Raw genomic sequence first — 19,024 nt, forward strand, 5'->3', positions numbered from 1 at the left:
AGAAGTACACAAGATATAACTCAGTATCCTGAGAAAGTAAGAGAAATAGATGGTGAATTATCTGCATGCAATACACTAGCGACTGTCAAGGGTTGTGCATGATAATAACGTGAACTGAGGAAGCAATTTCAATCATAATGTCTTTATTAGTAAACATTGTAAAACAGGCAGGCAAAAAAGGCTGAGGAACAAAACTGTTTGGATGCCAACAGCCACCCTCTTCTTATTCATGGTTGGTATAGATCCAGCAGCATAGGGCGGAAGGAGGTTCTCGTTTACGCCTCGAAATGCTGGAAAGTGCTTCCGCTGCACATTCAAAATGCCCCCAACACACGGGCCTTTTCGGAAACTGCTGAAAACCTGCCTCTTTAACTCTCCTGAGCCCTCCCTGAGTGTCTGTCAAGGACTTGTGAGCTAGCGCCAAGACACGTCCAGGTATTCGTTGTGCTTTAGAAGTCCTAACATAACACAATACATCACAACATATCACTCATTATACAACACATCATAGCACATTACTCATAACATAACACCTCACTCATAACACATCACAACACATCACTCATAACAGATCACTCTTTACAACACATCACAACACATTACTCATAACATAAAACATCACAAAACATCACTCATAACACAACATATCAAAACACATTATTCTTATCACATCACAATACATCACATAATGCAACACATCACTCATAACACAACACAACACATAATTCATATCACAACACATCATAACACATCACTCATAAGAAGCGTGGCTCAATGGTTAGAGCGGCAGACTCTGATGCAGAGGTCTGGCCCGAGACTAGGGTTCAATTCCCGCCTCGGCAGCTCTTGGGCTCAATCTCCCTGGACCTGATAACTCTCGCCTCGGTGCCTAGTCTAATCATGGGTCCCACTCTGTGACTCTGGGCAATAGCTTGCTTAATCTCCACAACTGCCCCAGCAGCGCTTGGATGCCTGGCTTCACCTTGGGGGTGCCCAGGAGTGGACATCTCACCGGAAAGCCAGGAAGGGTTCCACAGCGGTATGAATACAGCGCTACGAGACCTCTGGTTAGAAGGCGCTATATAAATACAAACACATTTACATTTACATAACACAATACACCACTCATATCACATCACAACACATCACGCCACCCCACAACATAACACATCACTCATATTACAACACATCACGCATATTACAACACATCTCTTTCACAACACATCACTCATAACACAACACATCACTTTCACAACACATCACTCATTTCACAACACATTACTCATATCACTCCACATCATAACACATCACTTCACAACACATCACTCCAAATCATGACATATCACTTCACATCACTCCACATCACAACACATCATAATATATCACGCACATCATAACATATCACTCCACAACATAACACACCACAACTCCTCACTCCACATCACAACACATCACTACACATCATACTACATCACTCCGCATCATAACACATCACTCATATCACAACACATCACTGCACATCATAACACATAACACTTTTGCCAACTTCTGTGAGGAGGCTTGAAAAGTAGGGTGCTTACACAGGCCCTGAGATCAACAGCTCATCTACAATCTTTACTTTCATGAAAATCAAGCAACCATTCAAATCCTTTCCAGGTTTTAATATATTTCCCACAAATATGTTTTCTGAAAGGAACGCCCACCACAGGGTTTGGTTAGATTAAAGGTAGGGTCTCATGGGATACTTCACCTCGCCACGAGTCCTTAATCACGCGCACGCGTTTTTAGCTGGAAGGCGCATAGCATTGTGCCCCACCCGCACCGGTTCGGTGGTGACAACTGCATGCGTGCTGCCGCGCACCATTTCATTTAATTATGAGCGCGAGAGCCTCAGAGGCCCGGCCCGGGCGTGCACATGGCACTATTTATATAATTAATGAAGGGCAGTTGGCCACTGGCCGTGGCGTGTGCGCACCTCGCAGTTGCACACTATTTATTTAATTTGTGGAGACTGCAGCCTTAGGCCCTGTTCAACTGTGAGCACCATGTGTGCACCATTTAAATTGCACTAGTCTTGAAGAGTAGAGGGCGATGCTTGCTTGCTGCCTCCACTGAGTGAGGGGCCCCTGGAGCGCGAGGGGCCCCCCGCACTACGGGGGCTGCGGGAGCCTGTGTTACGCCCCTGTGAGGGCCAGGTGTACAGCTCTTAACATATTGATGTAGTAACTTTACTCAGTTTCTGACCATGTCCCCAGAACAGGTAGAGGGTCCATATGGGCACCCCATCCTTGGAGGGATGCGTTGTGACAAGTATGTGTATGGGGAGTTCCTAGTGGAACAGGGCTCCTTTCAACAAATGATGACTCTACAGCCACCTTCTTAGGGAGTCTTTGAGTGTCTGAGGCAGACAGTCCAGCGGTTAGAGATCTGCGACCATTGATCTTCTAATGCCGCTGCAAGCATTGGGAACAATGTAGATGCAGGAGGCCATTGAGCAAAGCAGAGAGGATATTTGTCTGGCTGTGGGACGATGTGTGCGGAGAATAGTGCGACACTAGCAGATGATTGAGGATAACCTCTCCTCCGAGGGACACACTCTTGCGTTTTCAGAGTCTAGAGTTGCGCCTAAAGAGTGAATTCTCCAAGTTGGATTGAGAATGGACTTCTTCTAGTTGACAGACCCAACTGATTTAATACATGAATGTAGGTGTTCTTGCAGAAGACTGAGACGCACTTTTGAGCAGCCAGTTGTCTAGATATGGATAGACAAAAAACTTTGTGCTTTCTAAGAAAGGTCGCCACCACCGCCATGCATTTTGAGAATGTGCGGGCCGACTTGAGCCCGAAAGGAAGGACTTTGTAGTGGAAATGCTATGACGTATGGAAATGTAGAAATGTCGGTGTTTTCGGGAAATCGGGAAATGAAGGTAAGTGTCCTGCAGGTTTATGAAGCCATCAGTCTCCTTGTTGGATCTGAGGAACAATTTTGTGAAGTGCCAACATCCTGAATTTTTCTTTGAGGATAGTCGGAGATCGATTATAGGCCAGTACTCCCTGGTTGCACCTTGCTTTAGAACCAGGAAGTAACAAAAGTAAATCCCCTGCCGACATTGCAGCCAGCAAACTTTTTCTATGGCCTGTTTTTGCAACATGATCGATACCTCCTTCCGAAGTAGTCTTTGCTGATGGACTGATAATCTCCGAGGCGGGAATTGTCGGTGGAGGGGGACTTGAATCTGATTGAGTATCCATTCCGCACAATATTGAGCATCCAACTGTCCTTTGTGATTTTATGACACTCGTTCAGATGAGTCATGATACTTCCCCCCACTGGAGTGGGGAACAGAGCTGAGGGAAGCAAGCTCTCAATTATGACCTGGTTCGCTACGATTCCTCCTTCCTGTAGGTTGGCCTGGAAATCCCGCCGGTCTTCTTTTGGCAGCTTGTCTATGAATCTTGAGAGGGAGTCACATAGTGATCAGTCATATCTTCCCAGGAGTGAAGAGGCGCTAGCCACCTTCACATAGGAGGCCGAGGTGCTACACATCCTCTTCCCAAGAAAGTCTAGCAACTTGCTGTCTTTGTCGGTGGGGCTGTGGAAGAAGACGCCACTGTGGGAGATTTTCTTGCTGACGCCACTATGACAGAGTCCGATGGAGGGCCGGACCTCATGAAAAGTGGACCCTGGTCTGGGGCTCAGTACTTTCATTATGCGCGCTAGCGCTGATCCTATTGACGCAGGAGTAAGAAAAATATGAAGAGCAGGTTCCAGTAGACCAGGTACCAAGGGAAGTAAAGGTCTAGTGGACGATCTGTGATGGAGGGTTTCAAAGATGACTGACGGCATCTTGATGTCTAGCTTTGCAGCCCCCCTCCATATAACTTCACTGACTGTAATGATATTGTCTACTGGTGACACTCTAGCAGGAGGAGCGGCAGACAAAATAAGGGAATAGTCTTCCACAGAATTTCTGGATGTGTCTGTAGACCAGGATGGAGATCTGTGTCTACGCTCCCGAGGCCTTGAGGATTGGGCGAGGCGAGATCTTGTAGAAGAACGCCTAAGACCGATGTCTCCTTGGAGAAAGAGATTGTTGTCTTCTTGGAGATCCAGGAGGGGACCTTGTGGCAGGTGTAGGTAGATGCACCCCTCTACCGGATTTCGACACGGGGAATATGTCTGGGAGTAGTCCGATCTTGGTATGCGCCTTGTCACTCTCCACTCTTTCACACTCTTCAGCCACCTTGGTGAGAGATTAATCAGTGGTGTGTGCTGTTCTTGAACCGGGGATCTCTCCAGCGTGATCTGTACAATTCTCAGGCCTGGAGCAAAGGAGGTTCTCTTCAACGTCGACCGTCTCGACATCGGACCCTGAGATTCCACCACTTGGATCTCCCTCAACGTCGAAGGAGCTCTCAGCGTCGGTACAGGCGATCAGCTAATCTGTCTCTTTGCTGGTGGAGGCCTGTGGGAGGACAACAAGCTCGACGTCGATCTTCTCGATGTTGATCCAATTCACTGCGACGTCTGAGGTGGTGACGTTGAGCATCCGCGTTTAGATGGAGACAAGGTTCTCAGTGCAGAGTGTCTATGACTCGCCGCCGGTGTCTTCGACATCGGAGGTGTTTACGACGTCGGCAGGGGAGACCTCGACGACCACCGCCCATGTCTGTGCAGCAGGGATGACTTTGATGTGGAGCTTCTGTGCTCCGCCATCAGAGGGGAACCGGACCTGGACCGTCAACAAGGAATAGTCAATATCGGTCTGTGAGTTGTCGTCGCTTGAAGTCTAGACTTAGACTTACTTGGCTTGGTTGAAGGGCCTGGTGTCGACCGGGTCGTTGACGATTGTTCTTTCGACGACGTCGACCATGGCAAATGTCTTCTGGTCAACAATTCGGATGCCAACAGTGACCACAGAGGTATGTTCGATGCTGATCTTCTCTCCGTCGACGGCGAGGCAGACCGGTGTCTTCTTTTTTCACTTCTTTTCTATGCTCAGACCGCACTTGAGAGGAGGGCTCTTTAAAAGGCTGTTTGTTAATTACCTTCAAGGTCACTTGTAGATCCTTTTCCTCTCTCCTGCATGGTATTAATCCCGAAGAGTCCTGCTGGAAAACTGCTGACAGTAACAACACTAGTCTGGTTTGTGTGAGGATGGCAAACACACAATGCAGATGGAGTGTGTGGCGGATGTAGCCATTTACTTCCCACACGAAGGATGCTTGTTAAACAGGGCTGGCATTTCTGACTAAAACAATATCAGGAAAGTCAGAAAAAAGGTTAAAGTAGTACCATTTGTACTTAACGAAGTCGAGTGAAGTAAAAAAATACAACTTCAAAATATCAATTAATGACAGAAAGTCAATAACTGATGAGCACAACTCTCCAGGATCCTCACAGAAGGAGCCAGAAAAAAGAACTGATTTAACGGTCACCTGTGGGGCATGATGGGAGCCTGGAGGTCTTGGAGGTCTTAAAGGCACAGTGCAGTTTTACCTGTTGTTCTACATGCAGCCTCTTGGCTTACTGCCTGCTATTACCTTGCCTTGTTCCATGAAAATAAAGGCTATGTTGACACAAGTGAAGAGTACACTTTTCTATGTCACAGAAATGTTGTATAGATATCTATTATTTTAAATGAAAAATACATGGCAAGTTTGGCATTTTTGTGGCCTATTTGGTGGCTTATTCTGTATATATGTGTGTAGATCTGTATATATATATATATATATATATATATATATATATATATATATATATATATATATATATATATATATATATATATATATATATTACCTGCTGGCGGTCGCCAGTAGGTAGTTATAGTTAGGATTTTTTTCAATGCAAAATCTCAAAATTCTATTGTATGCCTGAAAATTTCCTCAAATTTGCCTCGCGGAGCTCCGGTCCTTCCCTGAAAGTTTGGGGGGGATTCGTCAAGCGGGGGCCGAGATAAAAGGGGGGTCCCAAAACTTGTTTTCCCCATGTTAATTTCCATAGGGCGGTCGACCTCACTTTTAGCCCGAACGGCTGAATCGATTTCCACCAAACTTGGCAAAATTGTAGGGACTGGTACCCCGATGTGCCTTTGCTATGTCTCAAGATATATGCTCCAGTGGTTGTTACGAAAATTAACTTTGAAAAAATATTTATTGGGCTATATATATGTTAGAGCCCAAATGTAGCCCAATGTAGGGCAATGTAGCCCAAAGATGGCCACCAGAGACAAAAAAAAACAAAAGTAGCCCAAATATCAGCCAGATGTAGCCCAACTATAGCCCAATGACAGAATGTCCCAGAGTGTTCTAAAGAACAACTAGAGCGCTAACAGTCTTACTTATGACAAAAGTATGGCACACCTGAAGTCATCTTGATTGGAATAAAGTGTTAACACTTAAAACAATTAATTTGCAAAGGAACAAAATGAGGGGGTTCATTTTGCCATAGAAATTATGATTAGTGCTGAAGAAAGAAAAATTTGGGCACATTTTGAGTGACTTCTCAAATCCTCTTATATTTCATTAAAAAAATTCTGATATGCAGTCTCCCAAGATGGCCACCAGAGACAAAAGAGCCCAAATGTAGCCCAAATATCAGCCAGATGTAGCCCAACTATAGCCCAATGACAGAATGTCCCAGAGTGTTCTAAAGAACAACTAGAACGCTAACAGTCTTACTTATGACAAAAGTATGGCACACCTGAAGTCATCTTGATTGGAATAAAGTGGTAACACTTAATACATTTAATTTGAAAAGGAACAAAATGAGGAGGCACACTACGCAGAAAGTGTCCTCTGAACTCTTTTCATTGGGAGGGGTCGTATATATATATATATATATATATATATATATATATATATATATATATATATATATATATATATATATTATTCACTGAAAAAAACATAGGTTTCACACCAGTTATAGTTAGGAATTAGCATTTAAAAAACCTATTAAATTCACTGAAAAAACCATAGGTTACACACCAGTTATAGATAGGTGGAAATTTTACTCGCATAAAACCATTAAAATTCCCACGTTATGTCATTTGAGATGTCATGAGTGATGTCATGAGTGATGTCACTGACCATGTCATGAGTGATGTAATATGTGACGTCATCAGCAGTGCATTGCACGCGCACGTTAATAGTGAGTCCAACTAACTATAACGTGGGAATTTCAATGGTTTTATGCGAGTAAAATTTCCACCTAACTACCTACCTAACTATAACTGGTGTGAAACCTATGGTTTTTTCAGTATATAGACTACTGCTACGTATCACCTGTATTTTATTTAAGCTTCAGTAGGTCACGTGATATTGCAAAGGATTCTGGTGGCAGGAGTCTGTCTGTGTGGATTTAAAGCATATTTGAGATGGAGATGCAATGAACATTTGAACTGTGTGCGCTATTTTATCATAAAGAGAGACGCAGACAGACTACTGCCACCAGAATCCTTTGCAATCTCATGTGGCCTTCTGAAGCTTAAATAAAATACAGGTGATACGTAGCAGTAGTCTTTGTTACTCCTTGCAACCACTCTGCCTGTGATCAAGGACGACAGTCTGAAACGCGTAAGGCATATTTATCAAGTACCAGGAGTTTGTTCTTTGCACTGCTGCCGTATATTGAAGTTGGTGAGTGCATCCTAAGTCTTGGACACTGGGAAACTGTAATGTTAAACACGGCAGTCCTGTCTTGAGGAAGCACCTTCGCGTGAGTTCAGCGCGGGCCGAGGGATTTGCACAGCGTGGCCCTGAGCGGACTAACAACGTGGCTTTGTTTATTTTGCAGCGCAATGAAACAACTTTTGGGATGGCCTACTTATGGCTGGATTTAAAGCATATTTGAGATGGAGATGCAATGAACATTTGAACTGTGTGCGCTATTTTATCATAAAGAGAGACACAGACAGACTACTGCCACCAGAATCCTTTGCAATATCACGTGGCCTACTGAAGCTTAAATAAAATACAGGTGATACGTAGCAGTAGTCTTTGTTACTCCTTGCAACCAAACTGCCTGTGATCAAGGACGACAGTCTGAAACGCGTAAGGCATATTTATCAAGTACCAGGAGTTTGATCTTTGAGCTGCTGCCGTATATTGAAGTTGGTGAGTGCATCCTAAGTCTTGGACACTGGGAAACTGTAAATATATATATATATATATATTGAAGAAGGTTTCACAGGACTAGGTTTTGGATTAGGTTAAACATATAGATATATATACTTTTAAAGAGCTGATCATTAATTGTAGCGTTGTCATGTGATGAAGGCCAGTAATGGCAGAAACGCGTTCTGGCGGACAAAACTCATAAAAAAATTGCTTATGCACTTAATTGTGGTTTGCACTCGTTCTTCTCACGAAGGAGGCATATGCAACCAGAATTGTGTGTATATATATATTCACTGAAAAAACCATAGGTTTCACACCAGTTATAGTTAGGAATTAGCATTTAAAAAACCTTGCAAATTTACTTAAAAAACCATAGGTTTCAGGCCTTATATAGTTAGGAATTAGCATTTAAAAAACCATTGAAATTGCTCCTATATAGTTGGTTGTACTAACTATATTTCGCGCTCCCGCAATCCACTGCTGATGACGTCACATATTCCATCATTCATGGCATGGTCAGTGACATTACTGATGACATCACTGATGACATCACTGATGTGTAATGTAATGTAATGTAATGTAAAAATTACTTATAAAGCGCGGCATTCACCAGACGGTTTCTTGGCGCTGATCACTTGTTATCATCCAGTGACTGTGTGTTTCTGTAAAGTTTCAATATGTTTTACATATTGAAGAATGAGTGGATGTAGAAGTGTCTGGATGAAGGATTTAGTAGGTGCGTGACTGACTGTATGAGTGAGTATTTAAATGTGTCTTACTAAATGCATGGGTTAGTGACTAAACTGTCTGAATGTGTGCATCAGTATGTCTGTTGTTGTGTAAGCTCCTGCATGTGTTGGTCAGTAGCTATATGAGTGTCTATATGGGTTATTGATTGGTTGCCCAAGTATTTGAATGGGAGACTGAGTGTGTTTCTGTGGGTGGCTGGGAGGTGTGTGACTCTGTGCATAGATGTGTGAGCAGTTGATTCACTAGGTGTATGAGTTCAAGAGTGCATGTGGAAACAGCTATATGGGCGGTTGACTGTGTGCATGTGTGTGTTGGTGAGTGAATGGATATCTCAGTGCTACATGTGCAAGTAAGTACATATGTAGAACACAGTGCATGTGAGAGTTGGCATATATAAATGACTATACATGAGAGCCAGTGAATGTGCGAGTGGCTATATGGATCATTGTGTACTTGTATCAGTAATTGTATAAGAGAGTAAGTATGTGTTAGTATATGTTTGAATAAGTAAGGTGTTGTGGGTATAACTGTATAGTTGAGGAAATGGAAGTGTGATTGATTCTTTGCATGACTGACTAGGTGTGTGAGTAACTCCATGGATGAGTGGCAGTGTGAGAGTGTCTGTATAGGTGTATGAGTGCATATGATAGTGTTGTATTGATGAGTGACTGTATGTATGAGTGATTCTATGGGTGAATGAGTGAATGTGTGTGTAGACCTAGGAATCAGTGAGTGCCTATGTAATAACTGGTATTGGTGTGTCAATGGTTTCAAGAATGGTAGTCTGTATTTTACACTGGGTGTATCAAAGGTTATATTAGAGTGTGAGGAGGTGCATCGTATTATCACATGAAAGATATCATCAGTGATGTGATCAGTGATGTCAAATGAGATGTCATCAGTGATGTCATCAGTGATGTCATTAGTGATGTCATCAGTGATGTCACTGACCATGTCATGAATGATGTAATATGTGACATCATCAGAGGTGGATTGCGGTTGCGCGAAATATAGTTAGTACAACTAACTATATAGGAGCAATTTCAATGGTTTTTTAAATGCTAATTCCTTACTATATAAGGCCTGAAACCTATGTTTTTTTAAGTGAATTTGCAAAGTTTTTAAAATGCTAATTCCTAACTATATAAGGCCTGAAACCTATGGTTTTTTAAGTGAATTTGCAAGGTTTTTTAAATGCTAATTCCTCACTATATAAGGCTTGAAACCTATGGTTTTTTTAGTGAATTTGCAAGGTTTTTTAAATGCTAATTCCTAACTATATCAGGCGTGAAACCTATATTTTTTTTCAATAAATTTCATAGGTTTTGTAAATGCTTATTCTATTAGCGGATAACGTTTATATATGTTATTATCCTTCTGGGACCACCTGAGCAGCCATCTTGTTTGTCAGGAGGAGTGAGGCACAAGAGAGCACAAAATAAGAGTGGAAAACGCGAAAAGGGGGCAGGGTTGAGACCCACTGACCTCCTAGCCCTTCTCAGGGGTCCCAGAAGGACCACCAAGTGCAAAAAAAAATGTCTTTTTTTTTTAATCGCGGGGTACGCGCACGGTATGCGTACCCTACGCATATGGTGTGCGTACCCCATGATTTTTTTTTTTTTTGCCCTTGGGGTTCCTTTTGGGACCCCCTGAGAAGGGCTAGAGGGTAGGGGGGTCTCTACCCTGCCCCCTTTTCGTGTTTTCAACTCTTGTTTTGGGCTCTCTTGTGCCTCAGTTCTCCTGAAAAACAAGATGGTGGCCAACACTTCCTGGTTTGGACAGTTTGGAATGTTGACAGTCGACTGCCAGCCAATCAGAAACTTGCTCGCGCACGTAAGGGTAAGCGCGCGTACGGTGCGCGTATGGTGAGCGCATATAGATATATAATTTGATCAAATTCATTTTTCTCAAGAACTACTGGAGGGATTTTCACCAAACATAGCAAAGGCACATCTGCATACCAGGCCCTACCATTTTGCCAAGTTTGGTGTAATTCCATTCAGCCGTTCGGGCTGTAGCCTTGTCTAAAGGTCCCTATAGAAATCAACATGGGGAAAACACGTTTTGGGACCCCCCCTTTCGGCCCCCGCTTGACGAATCCCCCCGAAACTTTCAGGGAAGGAGCGGAGCGGAGCTGGCCAGAATTCTGGAAAATTACACACAGATTCCTCAATCGGCGCCAAAGTTATTCCCAATAGAATGTTGAGCGCATATAGATATATAATGTGCTCAAATTCATTTTCTCAACAACTACTGGAGGGATTTTGACCAAATATAGAAAAGGCACTACTGCATACCTGTCTCTACCATTTTGCCAAGTTTGGTGTAATTCCGTTCAGCCGTTCGGGCTGTAGCCGTGTCTAAAGGTCCCATAGAAAATGCCATTTGAAAATTTTCAAATTCAATTTTCTCAAGAACTACTGGAGGGATTTACACCAAACATACAAAAGGCACTGCTGCATACCAGTCCCTACCATTTTGCCAAATCTGGTATAATTCCGTTCAGCCATTCGAGCTGTAGCCTTGTCAGAATGTCCCTATGGAAATTAACATGGGGAAAACACGTTTTGGGACCTCCCCTTTTTTCTCGGCCCCCGCTTGACGAATCCCCCCGAAACTTTCAGGGAAGGAGAGGAGCGCAGCGAGACAAATTTAAGGACAATTACAGGCAGATCCCTCAATCGGCGCCAAAGTTATTCCCAATAGAATGTTCGGAATTTCCTATGGTAACTAGGTCCTAACTATATATACCTACTGGCAACCGCCAGTAGGATATATATATATATATATATATATATTTTTTTTTTTTTATTCGGGTTCTTTCCTCTCAGAAAGAAGTTGAGGCGCACACACAGCAGGTAAGGAAACGTCCTTTATTGCACCATTTGAAACCACTCCATTGTCCTTTTTTCCTGATGCATTTCAGCCGCATCGGCCTTCTTCGGAGGGAGGAGGGAGGGAGGGTTTTCTGACATCAATTTGCCTTCAGAACGCACGCAGGCTCTTCACTGGCTGATGATCATCATCAGCCAGTGAACGCACTACAACGACCAGCATGCTCTTCATGCAAGTTTGAATCGGACACCCACCTGAGGGTAATCATTGAAGCACTACGAAGAGCCTGCGTGCGTTCTGAAGGCAAATTGATGTCAGAAAACCCTCCCTCCCTCCTCCCTCCGAAGAAGGCCGATGCGGCCGAAATGCATCAGGAAAAAAGGACAATGGAGTGGTTTCAAATGGTGCAATAAAGGACGTTTCCTTACCTGCTGTGTGTGCGCCTCAACTTCTTTCTGAGAGGAAAGACCCCGAATAAATTAAAACGGCCTGGGTCCTGGCCGAGAGGAGCGCACCCCCAACAAAGCGCGCCGGATTCTGCCCACAAACGGGACCAACTTGACAGACCATATATATATATATATATATATTTATATATTTATATTTTTTTTGTTTATGCTCCGAAATCCACACACAAGGGCGGGCCTATTCAGTGCTTATGACTAATGAGGAGTATTCCCTGGAATAGAAAGAATAGGAAAGAGAGAAACCGTGTTTGGCCTGCACTTAACACTATCCAGTGCAACTGTAATAGCAAACCAATTCAAGAAGGACCCCTGTCCCACATTTTACAAAGTGAAGCAATCAGACTGATCATGCTGATCAACAACTAAAGGAATCCAACATTTCCAACATTTTTAGGTGACATGGATCGATTAGTCCCATTCATTTAATTTTCTTTCAGGCACCAGAGTAGTTCTATTCCTAATAGTCTGAGGACATGCTTCTTAGTGATATAGACAAACCTAAGTTGCTACAATGTGACCCTTCAATTACTCCAAGGCAAAAATGACCTGAGCATAATTTTAGTGGCAGATTCAGCATGAAAATATCACCATCCTGTAGTATTCAAACGGCACATTTAAAGAATCAATAGTCTATTTTACACAAAATAAATGTAGAATCAAATAAATTAGCATTAAAAGAGTAGAGCAACTGATTTTAGAATAGCTAATTCAAGGAAGTGAATTACAGTAAAATGGAAGCAAACACATTTACAGGCAATTATACAAATAAAAAGAAGACTGAATACAACAATAAATCAAAAACTAGAGTGAGAACGAGGATTTCTGGATTACAATTTTAAAACGTTCTAGAAACACTGACAAATACAAATGCAAATAACTATACTTACTTAAAGCCTTTACAGTGAAGTTCTGGTGGGAGGGAGGTAGGCAAAAAAAGGTCAAGGTAACCAACGGCCTTTTGCATTGTTACATCAAAAGGACACATTAAAGGTCGCCACTCCTCCAACATCTCCGCTGTGGCATCATCTGGAAAATAACTAAATTGAAACACGAAAGGAAGTTATCAAGAACTGACGCCGCTCATTCAATTAGAGAGCATACAAACAATTGTGCTATGTTCCACTTCACAGATTTTGTATCCTAGACTAAATTGAACATCCCACCGCTCCCTGAAAATAGTTATATATGGTATTTATTTTAATTATATCTCTTCTAACGATGTACCATTGCATGTGAGCTGAAGTTTTAAAATACAACACTTGCTAGGATCTTTTTTCTGATCTCGGACATTTGTTACAAGAAACTGAGCTCTCACATCCAGTTACCTCCTCGCCGAAAAAAACAGTGGCTTGATGCGGGAATGCTGTCAGAAATACATTGTTTGACGCTTTTTGGAATAGATTGGTGTACCTATAAGAATATTTATGTGTGTATGTGCAATTTGGATAGACTATGGCAATACAAAGACTGACTCTTAATATTGCATGATGGACTGCTTCTTTGGTGAATCGTAACATTGAGTTTTATGTAGTTTTATCAAGAGCCTTAAGTTTGTGTTTTTATTTGAAGGCTCTTTACAATCTTCGAGAGATTATACATTCTATAAGAGTTTATACTAACCAATGCTTGGGTTTGAGTGCATATGTTTGAACTGCGTAAACATCTTATTTGAAGTCCTTTAGCCCTGAAGAAGCAGTTCTGTATTCTGGAAAACACGTCTTGGCAACTTCAGAGCTTATTTTGTTAGTCTACATCAAAACAATTTTGTAACGACTATTCTGAACCTATGTAAGATGTGTGGTTTTTTTTCTAATACAAGGATGCTATATAAATAACACGTTTTGGTGTATGTGTACTACATTTCCGACTCCCCACTACTCTTGTTGTTTTTGCGTTAAATGTCTTTATCAGGAGAGAACAGACAACAGTGAGTGAGTGCGCAGTGCCATTAAGGTGTTTCTCCATTCCTTATCTCTATGTTTTTGATAGTTTGAGAATAGTTGTGACAGTTAAGTGTGCAATACAGGTTAATTCAATGAAGCACCCCTGTAATATACACCAGAGAGAAGCTCCTAGGCCAGTTTGTGCCCTGAATATTGCGCCACTAATTAAAGATCCTAGCAAAAGGCAGCCATTTTCTTGAATGCTCGAAGGTCTCCACAGGTCTTAAATCAGCTCCAATTTGTTTATCTGTATTTTAATGCATCTTTGTCAAAATGCCTTCATTTTCTATTGAAAGCTTAAACCAATTTAAGAAGTATTGTTAAATTTTTTAAATCTGTAATATTTAAGTGGTTTCTTATTAATAAATTCTAGCTATGTTGCAATACTCTTTAACCGCACTTTAAGGAGATGATGTACAATATTATTTTGCTGTTGCAAAGTCTGTATGTCATAATATCACAGGTTTGGCAAAGAGTTTTTGTGAGCAGGTAATGTCATTATGACACATAAAGCACACGTTATGAATCGTAACAAATGGCTAAAGAAAGGGGGTATGGTATTGGCGCACTCTTTCCCATTATTAATTGCCAGGCAATGTAAATTATTTGCAACATCAATTACGATCTCATATAATTGATCTGCTACAGCCATCCGAAAACAGGTGCTGTCTGGACAGGAAGGAGAATACATGCTCTACAATGTCATTCGCTGCAGCTCAAAGTTTTATTTTGAAAGGTAGTCTTGCCCTTTAAGAGAACAGTAGTGGTGTTAAATAAAAGCAGGCATGAGGTCAATTCAAGTTTAAGGATGGAGGTCTGCTACCGTTTGAAACCCCAACCCCTGCTTTCGAAGCCATTCACAGGGAGTTACAAAGTGCTCGTGTTTCATGAATGTTAAGTAAGCAGGAGTTTTTGAGTCTCCCTATTAATGGAATTTTGTGATACAATTGATTAGTACATTAGTTGCATTGCAAAATGGAAGTGGGGAGGGATAAACTCGTCAGTGTGCAAAAAATACTGATTGGCTTGAGAAACCACCTTCGTGCATCGGGCTCCAACTCCTAACTTAAAATGCTATTTTCCATGGTGCCTGTTTCCAGTATCCCAAGAACTTCTTTCAGAGTCAAAGCGTAAGCTCCATCTACTATCATTACAAGAGTCATGTCTGATGTTTTGATGCTATGTATTCTAAGGTGTAGCACAATGGAGCCTTTGCCCCTTTTTTCCACCTTTATCCGGCCAGTGACTTAAGCATGCAAATAACATGATCTTGAAGGCTACTGGTGCTTCAGTTTGGTGCAGTTTGAAACAGCTGCCTTTAGGATGTGTGCTATTTTAGCTTTTGGTCCCAGTTTCCTACCTGTAAATCTGGAAACATTGCCAAATTTGCTTTGCTAATATGTAAACGGTGTTCTGCTGTTACCCAGTTTCCTATAACCAGTCTGGTTTTTTGTTGCTAATTTGACAAACATTGTACACACACGGTTACTCAGATGACATAGGAGAGAATTAAAGGAATTGAAATGCAGCAGTTCGCAAATATGTAGTTTGGGTAGCCAAACACTATTGTCTAGGCTCAGAATGGACATGATGATTGGTCATTCTGTCGTCAAGAGTCTATTTGGATAGGTTCTTCCCTCTACAATTTAAGCTTGGAAACCACTTTTTTTCTCTTAGAGTGGGCCTACTACTCGATCCTACATTCATGACTGTAATCCAAGATCCTTCTATGAAGAAGGCAACGTTACTTTTAATCACAGCTCTGTATCACAGAAACCTTCAATGAAGTCATGAATAATCCTCCCTCTTCCCCAGTTTCTATTCTTCTAAGATGGGAAGTCTCTCTACTCATCGAGACTTCAACACATGCTCCTCAAAAAGAACCAAAGCTCTCTAGAAACTGCCAGTAACTTACAAGCTGGGAGATGGAAGCTGCTGAATCACTAAGGGGGCAGTGGTTGTTGTTTCCAGCTTCTTTTTCAATTTACCCATCAGGGCAATTTTTCCCTTGTTCCAACTTCACTCTTTTTACCTTAGGGCTTTTCTTCGAACAGCTTCAGAAAATGGTGCTGCAATGTTGTCTTACCTGTTAAGGACAGACTGTGGAAAAAATATGAGGAATGCAAACCGGGCACACAGAGCATGCGGGTCAACTGCTTTCTTCCTCTCACAGGATGAGCACTACACAAATAGTCACGGCACTGGCACAAAAGTCCACTTCAAAGGATGGAAAAGGAAAGTAGAAATGCTTTCAATATGTAAAAAAAAATGTTGAATAAGGTGAAACAATGTCAACGTTGGAGGTAAAATCCTCACAAAATAAGGTTAAAGGCCCTGAAGTGTTGTGAAATCCACTCAGCACGACACGGAAAGATTGCGAATTGGCAAGTACAATCATGCTGCGATACGGAACTGGCAGGCTACTTAAAGGAGAGTAGACGTTTATAGCTTCTCTTCACATTCTGGCTACATTTTTAACTCTGTTCGACTATGAACTGTTGATCTTGGGATTAATGCATACAGCAGTGGATGTAATGCTATCTTATGAGTAGAACACTAAACTGGGAAAATAGATTTAGCCTATATAAACTATAGTGTGCAAATGCATACGGCAATGCAATCTTTTGCTTTTTTCACGATGTATTTCATAAACTAGTGTTTCAGGATCCACCCACCCAAGTGGGCATACTCTACATTCATGGCGGTCAATGATGCATAACTACTAGCAACCTGGGTATCAAACTCAGTTTCTAATTAATACCTTCGAACTATGGGATGAGTCCTTCTAACTGGACTGATAAATAATTTCTTCATGCTTTGGAGAGAATTCTGAAGGCAAACTGGGCAAGCCAAGGACAACAAAATCAAAATACCTCACAATTCAAATGAACTAGGCAGGTTATTCCAGTTACATGAGAGAGGGGAAGGATGGTTCAGCACCGATCTATCACTGTAAGGGACCCATTCCTAAAATCAATTACTATGTCCCATGTACTCGATAAAGTAACAATGCACAGACTGCAAAACATGTGGCAGCTCTAAGAACTAACAAGGAGGAAAAAATCAGGTATGACATTGAGTTGTAATGCAACACTATTGTTGCAGGCGCGTAGGAGTAGCAGGAGCTGCTTTGGCTGACAGCTGTTTGGTTTTGTCAATGCTTTTGTTCTTCTGGTATGCTTTTTCTAAAACTTTGCTGTTGGTGGATCTATGAGGACCCAACCATTAAAAAGAAAAAAAAGAAAAATCAAAACGGCTTGTCTAACAAGAGATCTAAAAATGTATAAGGCATTGTGCAAGGCATATGCCCTTCTAACCCGTAGTAGCCGCTTTGGATCAGTTCCTCCACTGACCATGAAATGGGACACCTACAGACTTTGGAAACGAAGGATGCTATTGGGCGTAAAGGTCAGTTTACACAGATTTGTCCAGTTTTTTCTAAATGGACTTTTTCACTCATGAAAGTAGTGGAGTGAAATAAAAGTAATACTTACGGTCGACAGGATTTTACAAGAGATTTTAATACGCCTTCAATTGAGCTGAAACATAAAAATAAACACAAAATAAGTACTTTTCTACAAAGGTATATGAGACAACACAAACATTTTAGATGCAGTTAGACACCCGCTGTGTACATGCAGTTTTTCATTCTGTATCGTTCTGTTAAAAAGAGTGAAAGTGTTCTGTTGAACTACTCTTAGTTTAGTCCCATTTCCAGCCACCTTCTCATTAAAGTGCTATACAATTTTTACCTAGGTCAAAATAAATAATTCTCTTGTCGAACTTCAACCAGTCACACAGTTCCTCATAGTACTGGTCATTGCATCTGCGTTCTTAAGCAGCTTAGCTCAAACCTATTCAGAGACTATATTTTACTTAACAGTGACAGCCATGTTCCTGCCTTTATGGAATAGTTATGCACAGTGAATTGAAACATTTAAAAACGTAAGAATGTAGGAATATTGCATCAAGCTGTAAGAAATATTAAATTGTGGAATTAGAAAATAATCTGTTATGAAAGTATGATAAGTAAAGATCTGTAAGCAGACAGAAATACATACACTGTGAAAAAACGACAGGTGAGAGGATGGTTCAGTAAAGAGCAATCCCGCTATGGAACATTTTACTTAGAAAAAGACTACTGTATTCCGAAAGAGATGTTTGACTCTACAGTAATAACTTTGCCTGGATGCCCGAATTGTGAGTTCTCCGAAAGAGCCTTAAAATAATTGTTATATGAATATTCACAATGGTACAATCCTATTCCAGAGTCAGGAATTCTGTCAGTGAGATGCACTTTCCGCAACTGTGGGCATTTGTTGTGGGTCTACCTGCATTATTAGGTGATTACACACAAACTTGCAAGTTTGTCGGTATACACATAGTAAAAGTTAATTCCCAACCTCGAAACACTTGCAACTTTACTCCTGCCAGTGGCAAAATTAAGTGTTTTTCTCAGGTGAGAATGAGAAGGGAACATCCCCATATAACAAAAAAAGAGAAAGTAGAAAAGAAAAGAAGGAAATTATTTTCTCTGGGGACCAATAAAACTATGACAACAATTGTGTCACATTTCTCTATGGGTAAATTTCCAACTGTTGGAAAGTCTGCAAGAGTACATGTTCACATGCTAATACAGAAAATCGACACCTGGTGTAGATTTGTAGGCATATGGCAAGGACAATTGGTAAATGCCCTAAAAGTTAGATTTGTATGCCACATGTGCAGGAAATTATATGCTATTACATTTTTGATTTTTCCTGTTTGGGCCTTGTAAATTGATGAAGTCTTTGGACTGTGTTTGGTTAATGATTATCAAACATGTGTCAAGTGATTAAATTTAAAAATATCCGAAAACCAAACTCTCATCTATCAATTAACACGTGATGGGAATGGACTGCATTT

The 19,024-nt window shown here is 41.4% G+C and overlaps 1 protein-coding gene across 2 annotated transcripts in view; it reads right to left on the minus strand.

The window, feature by feature from the left end:
* PSME4 (proteasome activator subunit 4) overlaps positions 1-19,024 on the minus strand; it is a 2,155,241-nt gene that overhangs the window by 1,966,547 nt on the left and 169,670 nt on the right. For both annotated transcript variants that reach the window (XM_086927646.1, XM_086927645.1), the window contains 2 exons: positions 17,614-17,658; positions 13,064-13,213 (listed from right to left, as the gene is read on the minus strand). In XM_086927646.1, the coding sequence (XP_086783772.1) occupies positions 13,064-13,213; positions 17,614-17,658 (195 nt within the window). The remainder of the gene's footprint in view (positions 1-13,063; positions 13,214-17,613; positions 17,659-19,024) is intronic.

This window comes from Lissotriton vulgaris, chromosome 6, assembly GCF_964263255.1.
Source record: "Lissotriton vulgaris chromosome 6, aLisVul1.2, whole genome shotgun sequence".
In the NCBI taxonomy this organism is placed as follows: Eukaryota; Metazoa; Chordata; class Amphibia; order Caudata; family Salamandridae; genus Lissotriton; species Lissotriton vulgaris.